This window comes from Scyliorhinus canicula, chromosome 13 (genome assembly GCF_902713615.1).
Source record: "Scyliorhinus canicula chromosome 13, sScyCan1.1, whole genome shotgun sequence".
Taxonomy (NCBI): domain Eukaryota; kingdom Metazoa; phylum Chordata; class Chondrichthyes; order Carcharhiniformes; family Scyliorhinidae; genus Scyliorhinus; species Scyliorhinus canicula.
The window spans coordinates 62,796,363-62,809,009 of NC_052158.1; the positions used below are offsets into that span (position 1 = coordinate 62,796,363).

Genomic DNA, 12,647 nt, shown 5'->3' on the forward strand with positions numbered 1-12,647 from the left:
CTCTCCTCTCAGTCACTCTGTCCCTCTCTCACTCACTTTTCCTCTCCCCTCACTCATTCTGTCCCTTTCCTCTCACTCACTGTCCCTCTCACTCACTCACTCACTCTGTTCCTCTCACTCACTGACTCTGTCCCTCTCCTCTCACTCACTCCCTCTGTCCCTCTCCACTCACTCACTGACCCTCTCCAATCACTCACTCCATCCCTTTTCTCTCACTCACTCTGTCCCTCTCACTCACTCTGTCCCTCTCCTCTCACTCATTGTCCCTCTCCACTCACTCATTGTCCCTCTCCACTCACTCACTGTTCCTCTCACTCCCTCACTCTGTCCCTCTCACTCACTCACTCTGTCCCTCTCACTCCCTCACTCTGTCCCTCTCCTCTCAGTCACTCTGTCTCTCTCACTCACGCACTGTCCCTCTCCGCTCACTCACTCTGTCCCTCTCACTCCCTCATTCTGTCCCCCTCCACTCACTCACTCAATCCGTCCCTCTCCACTCCCTCACTCTGTCCCTCTCCTCTCAGTCACTCTGTCCCTCGCTCACTCACTCACTCTGTCCCTCTTCGCTCACTCAGTCTGTCCCTCACACTCTCACGCACTCTGTCCCTCTCACTCACTCACTGTGTCCCTCTCCTCTTACTTACTCTGTCCCTCTCCCCTCACACATTCTGTCCCTTTCCTCTCACTCACTGTCCCTCTCTCACTCACTCACTCCATCCCTCTCCGCCCACTCATTCTGTCCCTCTCCTCTCACTCACTCACTCTGTCCCTCTCTACTCTGTCCCTCCCCTCTCACTCACTCCGTCCCTCTCTTCTCACTCACCCACTCTGTCCCTCTTCTCTCACTCACTCTGTCCCTCTCCACTCACTCATTCTGTCCCTCTCCACTCGCTCACTCTGTCCCTCTCTCACTCACTCTGTCCCTCTCCTCTCACTCACTCTGTCCCTATTCTCTCACTCACTCTGTCCCTCTTCTCTCACTCACTCTGTCCCTCTCCATTCACTCACTCTGTCCCTCTCTACTCTGTCCCTCCCCTCTCACTCACTCCGTCCCTCTCCACTCACTCACTCTGACCCTCTCCTCTCACTCACTCACTCTGTCCCTCCCCTCTCACTCATTCTGTCCCTCTCCACTCACTCACTGTCCCTCTCTCACTGACTCCGTCCCTCTCTTCTCACTCTCTCTGTCCCTTTCCTCTGACTCACTCACTCTGTCCATCTCCCCTCACTCACTCACTGTCCCCCTCCACTCACTCACTCTGTCCCTCTCCACTCACTCACTCTGTCCCTCTCTCTCACTCTCTCTGTCCCTCTCTCACTCACTCTCTCTGTCCCTCTCTCACTCACTCACTCTGTCCCTCTCTCACTCACTCACTCTGTCCCTCTCTCACTCACTCTCTCTGTCCCTCTCTCACTCACTCACTCTGTCCCTCTCTCACTCACTCACTCTGTCCCTCTCCACTCACTCTGTTCCTCTCCTCTCGCTCACCCTGTCCCTCTTCTCTCAGTCACTGTCCCTCTCTCACTCACTCTGTCCCTCTCTCACTCACTCAGTCTGTCCCTCTCTCACTCACTCAGTCTGTCCCTCTCTCACTCACTCACTCTGTCCCTCTCTCACTCACTCACTCTGTCCCCTCTCCTCTCAGTCACTCTGTCCCTCTCCACTGACACTCTGTCCCTCTTTCTCACTCACTCTGTCCCTCTTCTCTCACTCACTCTGTCCCTCTCCACTCACTCACTCTGCCCCTCTCCTCTCACTCACTCTGCTCCTCTCCTCTCACTCACTCACCCCGTCCCTCTCCACTCACTCACCCCGTCCCTCTCCACTCACTCACTCTGTCCCTCTCCACTCTGTCCCTCCCCTCTCACTCACTCCGTCCCTCTCTTCTCACTCTCTCTGTCCCTTTCCTCTGACTCACTCACTCTGTCCCTCTCCCTTCACTCACTCTGTCCCTCTTCGCTCACTCACTCTGTCCCTCTCTCACTCACTCTCTCCCTCTTCTCTGTCACTCTGTCTCTCTTCTCTCAGTCACTCTGTCCCTCTCTCACTCACTCACTCTGTCCCTCTCTCACTCACTCACTCTGTCCCTCTCCACTCACTCTGTTCCTCTTCTCTCAGTCACTGTCCCTCTCTCACTCACTCACTCTGTCCCTCTCTCACTCACTCAGTCTGTCCCTCTCTCACTCACTCAGTCTGTCCCTCTCTCACTCACTCACTCTGTCCCTCTCTCACTCACTCACTCTGTCCCTCTCCTCTCAGTCACTCTGTCCCTCTCCACTGACTCTCTGTCCCTCTTTCTCACTCACTCTGTCCCTCTTCTCTCACTCACTCTGTCCCTCTCCACTCACTCACTCTGCCCCTCTCCTCTCACTCACTCTGCTCCTCTCCTCTCACTCACTCACCCCGTCCCTCTCCACTCACTCACCCCGTCCCTCTCCACTCACTCACTCTGTCCCTCTCCACTCACTCACTCTGTCCCTCTCCACTCACTCCGTCCCTCTCTTCTCACTCTCTCTGTCCCTTTCCTCTGACTCACTCACTCTGTCCCTCTCCCCTCACTCACTCTGTCCCTCTTCGCTCACTCACTCTGTCCCTCTCTCACTCACTCTCTCCCTCTTCTCTGTCACTCTGTCCCTCTTCTCTCAGTCACTCTGTCCCTCTCTCACTCACTCACTCTGTCCCTCTCTCACTCTGTCCCTCTTCTCTCTCACTGTATCCCTCTTCTCTCAGTCACTGTCCCTCTCTCTCAGTCACTGATTCTGTCCCTCTCTCACTCACTCACTCTGTCCCCTCCTCTCTCTCACTCTGTCCCCTCTCTCTCAGTCACTCTGTCCCTCTCCACTCACTCACTCTGTCCCCTCCACTCAGTCACTCTGTCCCCTCCACTCACTCACTCTGTCCCTCTCCACTCACTCACTCGGTCCCTTTCTGCCTACTCGTTCTGTCTCTCTTCGCGAACTCGCTCCGCCTGTCTCTGTTCCCTCACTGTGTCACCTTGTTGTGTTCTACGCTTTCCCTGTACGATCCACAATTTAGCATTTTTATACTCTGGTGTACTGTTAGAGGGACTGTCGCTGGAGGTCTGGACTCAGCTGAAACTATTGACACTAGGAACCCTTGGATATTTGGAGTGCTGGACATCCCAACTTTCCACAGTTTGGGCCCCACACCTCTTACCTCGGAGCTGTATCTTGGATTTTGCTCTTCTTTTCCGAGACTGGTGAAATTAGCAAATTCCCCTCTGCAGTCTGGGAATGCCGCTCCAAGATGGCTTTTGCTGTCAGACTGATTTCAGCCAAAGAGAGTGCCTCAGATTCGCTAAGTTCTGACAGTGTTTCAGTTGTTTCCCGACCTGTAACACCAAAAGCATTTTCCTGTTAGGCATTCATGTCAATCCCAAATCCGAAAGTAAGGACATTCCAAAACTGGAGTATTCTACCATCTAGTCCTCCACAGAATCGACAATCAGAGCCAGGCTCTGGTATTTTCCTTTGACAATTCTCAACTTTTGTGAGTTGGATTCAACACACCACACCTTGATATCTGATGGGTGATCCTTTACCCAGTGCCAGTCTCCAACATCTCTCTCTCCCAGCCTTCCCTTTCTCTATGTCATCAGTATTTTTATTGTTCATGTGTTCTTTTGAAAGTTCCCGCCCTTTTCCCTTTTAAGCTGGCCTCAAGAATGCATTGCACAATCTGTTTCTCATCTTTTTAGGGCCTCGGAGCTGATACTCTCCTCATGCCCTCCTGTTTGCCCATCGATGCTACAATCTGCAGGCTCGGAAAAACTCAGGCCCGGATTGTCTAACCATGACTGTCCTCACCCTGAAACCCGGGCAACATGACCCTGGAGCCAGTCTTTACTCAGCCTCACACTAATTTACAGGTGAAACATATTGTCAACATATACCTCGCAGCTCAATCAACTCCTAATTTCAGTAAGTGTCTCTTTATATGCACTCAATTAAAACCCCACATAATATCCTCCATCTGCAAACATACATTGGGTATACATAGATCCATAGAATCCCTAAAGTGCAGGAGGAGGCCATTTGGCCCATCGGGCTGGCACCAACCCTCTGAAAGAGCACCCGACCCACTCCCCTGCCTACCCCCGTCTGGCCTGGGCTTGCAAAATCCTACCAACTGTCTTGGCTTGAGACAATTCACATGTCTTTAACCTGGGGCTACCCCTATCTCGGGATCTGTAAAGACTTAATGACCTGCAAATGCTCGCACTCTAAGCATTGTCTGGCATCTTTGAATTTGTCTATATATAAGAACATAAGAACATAAGAACTAGGAGCAGGAGTAGGCCATCTGGCCCCTCGAGCCTGCTCCGCCATTCAATGAGATCATGGCTGATCTTTTGTGGACTCAGCTCCACTTTCCGGCCCGAACACCATAACCCTTAATCCCTTTATTCTTCAAAAAACTATCTATCTTTACCTTAAAAACATGTAATGAAGGAGCCTCAACTGCTTCACTGGGCAAGGAATTCCATAGATTCACAACCCTTTGGGTGAAGAAGTTCCTCCTAAACTCAGTTCTAAATCTACTTCCCCTTATTTTGAGGCTATGCCCCCTAGTTCTGCTGTCACCCGCCAGTGGAAACAACCTGCCCGCATCTATCCTATCTATTCCCTTCATAATTTTAAATGTTTCTATAAGATCCCCCCTCATCCTTCTAAATTCCAACGAGTACAGTCCCAGTCTACTCAACCTCTCCTCATAATCCAACCCCTTCAGCTCTGGGATTAACCTAGTGAATCTCCTCTGCACACCCTCCAGCGCCAGTACGTCCTTTCTCAAGTAAGGAGACCAAAACTGAACACAATACTCCAGGTGTGGCCGCACTAACACCTTATACAAATGCAACATAACCTCCATAGTCTTAAACTCCATCCCTCTAGCAATGAAGGACAAAATTCCATTTGCCTTCTTAATCACCTGTTGCACTTGTAAACCAACCTTCTGTGACTCATGCACTAGCACACCCAAGTCTCTCTGAACAGCGGCATGCTTTAATATTTTATCGTTTAAATAATAATCCCGTTTGCTGTTATTCCTACCAAAATGGATAACCTCACATTTGTCAACATTGTATTCCATCTGCCAGACCCGAGCCCATTCACTTAACCTATCCAAATCCCTCTGCAGACTTCCAGTATCCTCTGCACTTTTCGCTTTACCACTCATCTTAGTGTCATCTGCAAACTTGGACACATTGCCCTTGGTCCCCAACTCCAAATCATCAATGTAAATTGTGAACAATTGTGGGCCCAACACGGATCCCTGAGGGACACCACTAGCTACTGATTGCCAACCAGAGAAACACCCATTTATCCCAACTCTTTGCTTTCTATTAATTAACCAATCCTCTATCCATGCTACTACTTTACCCTTAATGCCATGCATCTTTATCTTATGCAGCAACCTTTTGTGTGGCACCTTGTCAAAGGCTTTCTGGAAATCCAGATATACCACATCCATCGGCTCCCCGTTATCTACTGCACTGGTAATGCCCTCAAAAAATTCCACTAAATTAGTTAGGCACGACCTGCCTTTTACGAACCCATGCTGCGTCTGCCCAATGGGACAATTTCTATCCAGATGCCTCGCAATTTCTTCCTTGATGATAGATTCCAGCATCTTCCCTATTACCGAAGTTAAACTCACTGGCCTATAATTTCCTGCTTTCTGCCTACCTCCTTTTTTAAACAGTGGCGTCACGTTTGCTAATTTCCAATCCACCGGGACAACCCCAGAGTCTAGTGAATTTCGGTAAATTATCACTAGTGCATCTGCAATTTCCCTAGCCATCTCTTTTAGCACTCTGGGATGCATTCCATCAGGGCCAGGAGACTTGTCTACCTTTAGCCCCATTAGCTTGCCCATCACTCCCTCCTTAGTGATAACAATCGTCTCAAGGTCCTCACCTGTCATAGCCTCATTTCTATCAGTCGCTGGCATGTTATTTGTGTCTTCCACTGTGAAGACCGACCCAAAAAACCTGTTCAGTTCCTCAGCCATTTCCTCATTTCCCATTATTAAAACTCCCTTCTCATCCTCTAAAGGACCAATATTTACCTTAGCCACTCTTTTTTGTCTTATATATTTGTAAAAACTTTTACTGTCTGTTTTTATATTCTGAGCAAGTTTACTCTCATACTCTATCTTACTCTTCTTTATAGCTTTTTTAGTAGCTTTCTGTTGCCCCCTAAAGATTTCCCAGTCCTCTAATCTCCCAGCAATCTTTGCCACTTTATATGCTTTTTCCTTCAATTTGATACTCTCCCTTATTTCCTTAGATATCCACGGTCGATTTTCCCTCTTTCTTCCGTCCTTCCTTTTTGTTGGTATAAACCTTTGCTGAGCACTGTGAAAAATCGCTTGGAAGGTTCTCCACTGTTCCTCAACTGTTCCACCATAAAGTCTTAGCTCCCAGTCTACCTTAGCTAGTTCTTCTCTCATCCCCTTGTAATCTCCTTTGTTTAAACACAAAACACTAGTATTTGATTTTACTTTCTCACCCTCCATCTGTATTTTAAATTCCACCATATTGTGATCGCTCCTTCCGAGAGGATCCCTAACTATGAGATCATGAATCAATCCTGTCTCATTACACAGGACAAGATCTAGGACCGCTTGTTCCCTCGTAGGTTCCATTACATACTGTTCTAGGAAACTATCGCGGATACATTCTATAAACTCCTCCTCACGGTTGCCTTGACCGACCTGATTAAACCAATCGACATGTAGATTAAAATCCCCCATGATAACTGCTGTACCATTTCTACATGCATCAGTTATTTCTTTGTTTATTGCCTGCCCCACCATCTCGTTACTATTTGGTGGCCGATAGACTACTCCTATCAGTGACTTTTTCGCCTTACTATTCCTGATTTCCACCCAAATGGATTCAACCTTATCCTCCATAGCACCGATGTCATCCCTTACAATTGCCCGGATGTCATCCTTAAATAACAGAGCAACACCACCTCCCTTACCATCCACTCTGTCCTTCCGAATAGTTTGATACCCTCGGATATTTAACTCCCAGTCGTGACCATCCTTTAACCATGTTTCAGTAATGGCCACTAAATCATAGTCCTTCACGATGATTTGTGCCACCAACTCATTTACTTTATTCCGAAAACTACGAGCATTCAGGTAAAGTACACTTATTTGGTTTTTTTACCTCTGTTTTGAATCTTAACATCTCCAGTTTTATTCCTTTTGTTATTACTGGGCCTATTCACTGTGCTCCCCTCAGTCACTGTACCTTGTACTGTCGCCCTTATGGATTTCTGACTATGTCTTCTCTGCCTTGCACTTTTCCCCTTACTTCCTTTTGTTTCTGTCCCTGTTTTACTACCTTCCAACTTCCAGCATTGGTTCCCATCCCCCTGCCACATTAGTTTAAACCCTCCCCAACAGCTCTAGAAAACACCCCCCATAGGACATCGGTTCCAGTCCTGCCCAAGTGCAGACCGTCCGGTTTGTACTGGTCCCACCTCCCCCAGAACCGGTCCCAATGCCCCAGGAATTTGAATCCCTCCCTCTTGCACCATCTCTCGAGCCACGCATTCATCCTATCTATCCTGACATTCCTACTCAGACTAGCTCGTGGCACTGGTAGCAATCCTGAGATTACTACCTTTGAGGTCCTACTTTTTAGTTTAACTCCTAACTCCCTGAATTCCGCTTGTAGGACCTCATCCCGTTTTTTACCTATATCGTTGGTGACTATGTGCACCACGACAGCTGGCTGTTCACCCTCCCCCCCCAGAATGTCCTGCAGCCGCTCCGAGACATCCTTGACCCTTGCACCAGGGAGGCAACATACCATCCTGGAGTCTCGATTGCGTCCACAGAACCGCCTGTCTATTCCCCTTACGATCGAGTCCCCTATCACTATAGCCCTGCCATTTTTCTTCCTGCCCTGCTGTGCAGCAGAGCCAGCCACGGTGCCATGAACCTGGCTGCTGCTGCCTTCCCCTGGTGAGCCATCTCCCTCAACAGTATCCAAAGCGGTATATCTGTTTTGCAGGGAGATGACCGCAGGGGACACCTGCACTGCCTTCCTACTCTTGCTCTTTCTTTTGGTCACCCATTTTCTATCTCCCTCAGTAACCTTCACCTGCGGTGTGACCAACTCGCTAAACGTGCTATCCACGACCTCCTCAGCATCGCGGATGCTCCAAAGTGAGTCCATCCGCAGCTCCAGAGCCGTCAAGCAGTCTAACAGGAGCTGCAACTGGACGCACTTCTTGCACGTGAAGGAGCCAGGGACAGTGGACGTGTCCCTGAGCTCCCACATCGCACACGAGGAGCATGACACGGGTCTGGGATCTCCTGCCATGTCTTAAACCCTTGGTAAACTTAAACAACTACAATTTCAAAATAAAAATGAGTAAATTAGACAATGAAAAGAAAAAGAGAGACTACTTACCAGTCACTTACCAGGGTTAAAGAGCACCTCCTCACACTCTGCACCGAATTACCTCACTGCACCAAATTACCAAATTTCAATCCTCCACTCTGTATGAGTCTCACTCCGGATGAGTCTCCTGGAAAGTGCTTGCTTACTTTGTGCGCAGTCTCTCTGTCTTTTATACAGACCTCAGCTAACCGATGACTCAAAAAATACCTTAACTTCAGAGAGAAGAATACAATGTGCCCCTAAACAGGCCTCAACAGGCCTCAGGTGATTGCCAGATAACTGCCTCTCAGCAATTAGGGTGGGGGCAGCTTCAACCAATCAGACACTAAGCTCCACACTACACTTTTAACTGAAAAACAGCAGAATTAGATTTTCCACTTACCTTTGCTGATTTACCTCACTGCACCAAATTACCAAATTTCAATCCTCCACTCTGTATGAGTCTCACTCCGGATGAGTCTCCTGGAAAGTGCTTGCTTACTTTGTGCGCAGTCTCTCTGTCTTTTATACAGACCTCAGCTAACCGATGACTCAAAAAAATACCTTAACTTCAGAGAGAAGAATACAATGTGCCCCTAAACAGGCCTCAACAGGCCTCAGGTGATTGCCAGATAACTGCCTCTCAGCAATTAGGGTGGGGGCAGCTTCAACCAATCAGACACTAAGCTCCACACTACACTTTTAACTGAAAAACAGCAGAATTAGATTTTCCACTTACCTTTGCTGATTTACCTCACTGCACCAAATTACCAAATTTCAATCCTCCACTCTGTATGAGTCTCACTCCGGATGAGTCTCCTGGAAAGTGCTTGCTTACTTTGTGCGCAGTCTCTCTGTCTTTTATACAGACCTCAGCTAACCGATGACTCAAAAAAATACCTTAACTTCAAAGAGAAGAATACAATGTGCCCCTAAACAGGCCTCAACAGGCCTCAGGTGATTGCCAGATAACTGCCTCTCAGCAATTAGGGTGGGGGCAGCTTCAACCAATCAGACACTAAGCTCCACACTACACTTCTAACTGAAAAACAGCAGAATTAGATTTTCCACTTACCTTTGCTGATTTACCTCACTGCACCAAATTACCAAATGTCAATCCTCCACTCTGTATGAGTCTCACTCCGGATGAGTCTCCTGGAAAGTGCTTGCTTACTTTGTGCGCAGTCTCTCTGTCTTTTATACAGACCTCAGCTAACCGATGACTCAAAAAAATACCTTAACTTCAAAGAGAAGAATACAATGTGCCCCTAAACAGGCCTCAACAGGCCTCAGGTGATTGCCAGATAACTGCCTCTCAGCAATTAGGGTGGGGGCAGCTTCAACCAATCAGACACTAAGCTCCACACTACACTTTTAACTGAAAAACAGCAGAATTAGATTTTCCACTTACCTTTGCTGATTTACCTCACTGCACCAAATTACCAAATTTCAATCCTCCACTCTGTATGAGTCTCACTCCGGATGAGTCTCCTGGAAAGTGCTTGCTTACTTTGTGCGCAGTCTCTCTGTCTTTTATACAGACCTCAGCTAACCGATGACTCAAAAAAATACCTTAACTTCAAAGAGAAGAATACAATGTGCCCCTAAACAGGCCTCAACAGGCCTCAGGTGATTGCCAGATAACTGCCTCTCAGCAATTAGGGTGGGGGCAGCTTCAACCAATCAGACACTAAGCTCCACACTACACTTTTAACTGAAAAACAGCAGAATTAGATTTTCCACTTACCTTTGCTGATTTACCTCACTGCACCAAATTACCAAATTTCAATCCTCCACTCTGTATGAGTCTCACTCCGGATGAGTCTCCTGGAAAGTGCTTGCTTACTTTGTGCGCAGTCTCTCTGTCTTTTATACAGACCTCAGCTAACCGATGACTCAAAAAAATACCTTAACTTCAAAGAGAAGAATACAATGTGCCCCTAAACAGGCCTCAACAGGCCTCAGGTGATTGCCAGATAACTGCCTCTCAGCAATTAGGGTGGGGGCAGCTTCAACCAATCAGACACTAAGCTCCACACTACACTTTTAACTGAAAAACAGCAGAATTAGATTTTCCACTTACCTTTGCTGATTTACCTCACTGCACCAAATTACCAAATTTCAACCCTCCACTCTGTATGAGTCTCACTCCGGATGAGTCTCCTGGAAAGTGCTTGCTTACTTTGTGCGCAGTCTCTCTGTCTTTTATACAGACCTCAGCTAACCGATGACTCAAAAAAATACCTTAACTTCAAAGAGAAGAATACAATGTGCCCCTAAAACAGGCCTCAACAGGCCTCAGGTGATTGCCAGATAACTGCCTCTCAGCAATTAGGGTGGGGGCAGCTTCAACCAATCAGACACTAAGCTCCACACTACACTTTTACTGAAAAACAGCAGAATTAGATTTTCCACTTACCTTTGCTGATTTACCTCACTGCACCAAATTACCAAATTTCAATCCTCCACTCTGTATGAGTCTCACTCCGGATGAGTCTCCTGGAAAGTGCTTGCTTACTTTGTGCGCAGTCTCTCTGTCTTTTATACAGACCTCAGCTAACCGATGACTCAAAAAAATACCTTAACTTCAAAGAGAAGAATACTATGTGCCCCTAAACAGGCCTCAACAGGCCTCAGGCGATTGCCAGATAACTGCCTCTCAGCAATTAGGGTGGGGGCAGCTTCAACCAATCAGACACTAAGCTCCACACTACACTTTTAACTGAAAAACAGCAGAATTAGATTTTCCACTTACCTTTGCTGATTTACCTCACTGCACCAAATTACCAAATTTCAATCCTTATATATGGAACATACCTCTTCATTCTCGGCATAATTCTCGTCAGCACGGTAGCATTGTGGATAGCACAATCGCTTCACAGCTCCAGGGTCCCAGGTTCGATTCCGGCTTGTGTCACTGTCTGTGCGGAGTCTGCACATCCTCCCCGTGTGTGCGTGGGTTTCCACCAGGTGCTCCGGTTTCCTCCCACAGTCACAAAGATGTGCAGGTTAGGTGGATTGGCCATGATAAATTGCCCTTAGTGTCCAAAATTGCCCTTAGTGTTGGGTGGGGTTACTGGGTTATGGGGATAGGGTGGAGGTGTTGACCTTGGGTAGGGTGAATGGCCTCCTTCTGCACTGTAAATTCTATGATAATCTATGATTCACCTGAGGAAGGAGCAGTGCTCTGAAAGCTAGTGTTTGAAACAAACCTGTTGGACTTTAACCTGGTGCTGTAAATCTTCTTACTGTGCTCACCCCAGTCCAACGCCGGCATCTCCACATCATGCAATTCTTTGGGCACTGGCCAATCCACCTAACCTGCACATCTCTTAATTGTGGGAGGAAACCGGAGCACCTGGAGGAAACCCACGCAGACACTCGAAAAACGTGCAAACTCCACTCAGACAGTCACACGAGGCTGGAATCCCTCGTGCTGTGAGGCAGGCAGGCTAATTACTGCGCCACCAGGCCGCCCCAATTAATAACTATATTGTTATTATACCACCTTATCTTCTACTGTTTTTCAAATCATCAGCAATTTAAGTGATGACGTTTGGGCCTTCATATTAGTTTCACAATGAGGGCATAACTAAGTCTGAATAATGAGGGTAGATTTGCCTGCTTCAGGGTCCTTTTGCCCCGGAATGGCTCTAGCCAGCGATTTCGGCAGGCCAAGATGGAAGCACGCTCTTTAACCCAATCTTCCTACGTTGGCCCATGAGAATAAGTTTGGACGCTTGGAAGGATTTGAAGAGCAGACTGGTGGTGGGAGAGGAAAACTGCACAGAGGCAGGAAGCATTGAAGGCGAATGTCGTGATGCAGGGTGGCAAAGATGCAGGAAGCCCTTGGACAGCCCCAGCAGACATTTCACCCACTCAACCTTTCCCGAGGCTGGAGGGAGAGTTGGAAGAGGAAATGATAATGAAAGTAAAGGGAAAGATGCAGGCCTCTATCTGCAGACAAGTGATGGAACAGGCCAACACCATCTTGCATTTATATAGCATCCTTATCTTCACACAATGTTTCTCGGTGCTTCACAGGAGCATAATAGAACAAAATAGGACTATAAAGAGATGCTATATAAGAAACTATAAACTCAAATAATCAAACGTTTGATCAAAGAGGTGGGTTTTAAGGAGCCTCTTAAAGTGAGGTAGAGATCCAGAGTGGCTCAGGGAGGGAATTCCAGAGTTTGGGGCACCCATGGAGGCCAG

The 12,647-nt window shown here is 47.7% G+C and overlaps 1 protein-coding gene across 1 annotated transcript in view; it reads right to left on the minus strand.

The window, feature by feature from the left end:
* ankmy1 (ankyrin repeat and MYND domain containing 1) overlaps window positions 1-12,647 on the minus strand; it is a 153,602-nt gene that overhangs the window by 44,292 nt on the left and 96,663 nt on the right. Inside the window, exon 14 of the mRNA XM_038816607.1 lies at window positions 3,179-3,353. Coding sequence (XP_038672535.1) covers window positions 3,179-3,353 — 175 coding nt within the window. The remainder of the gene's footprint in view (window positions 1-3,178; window positions 3,354-12,647) is intronic.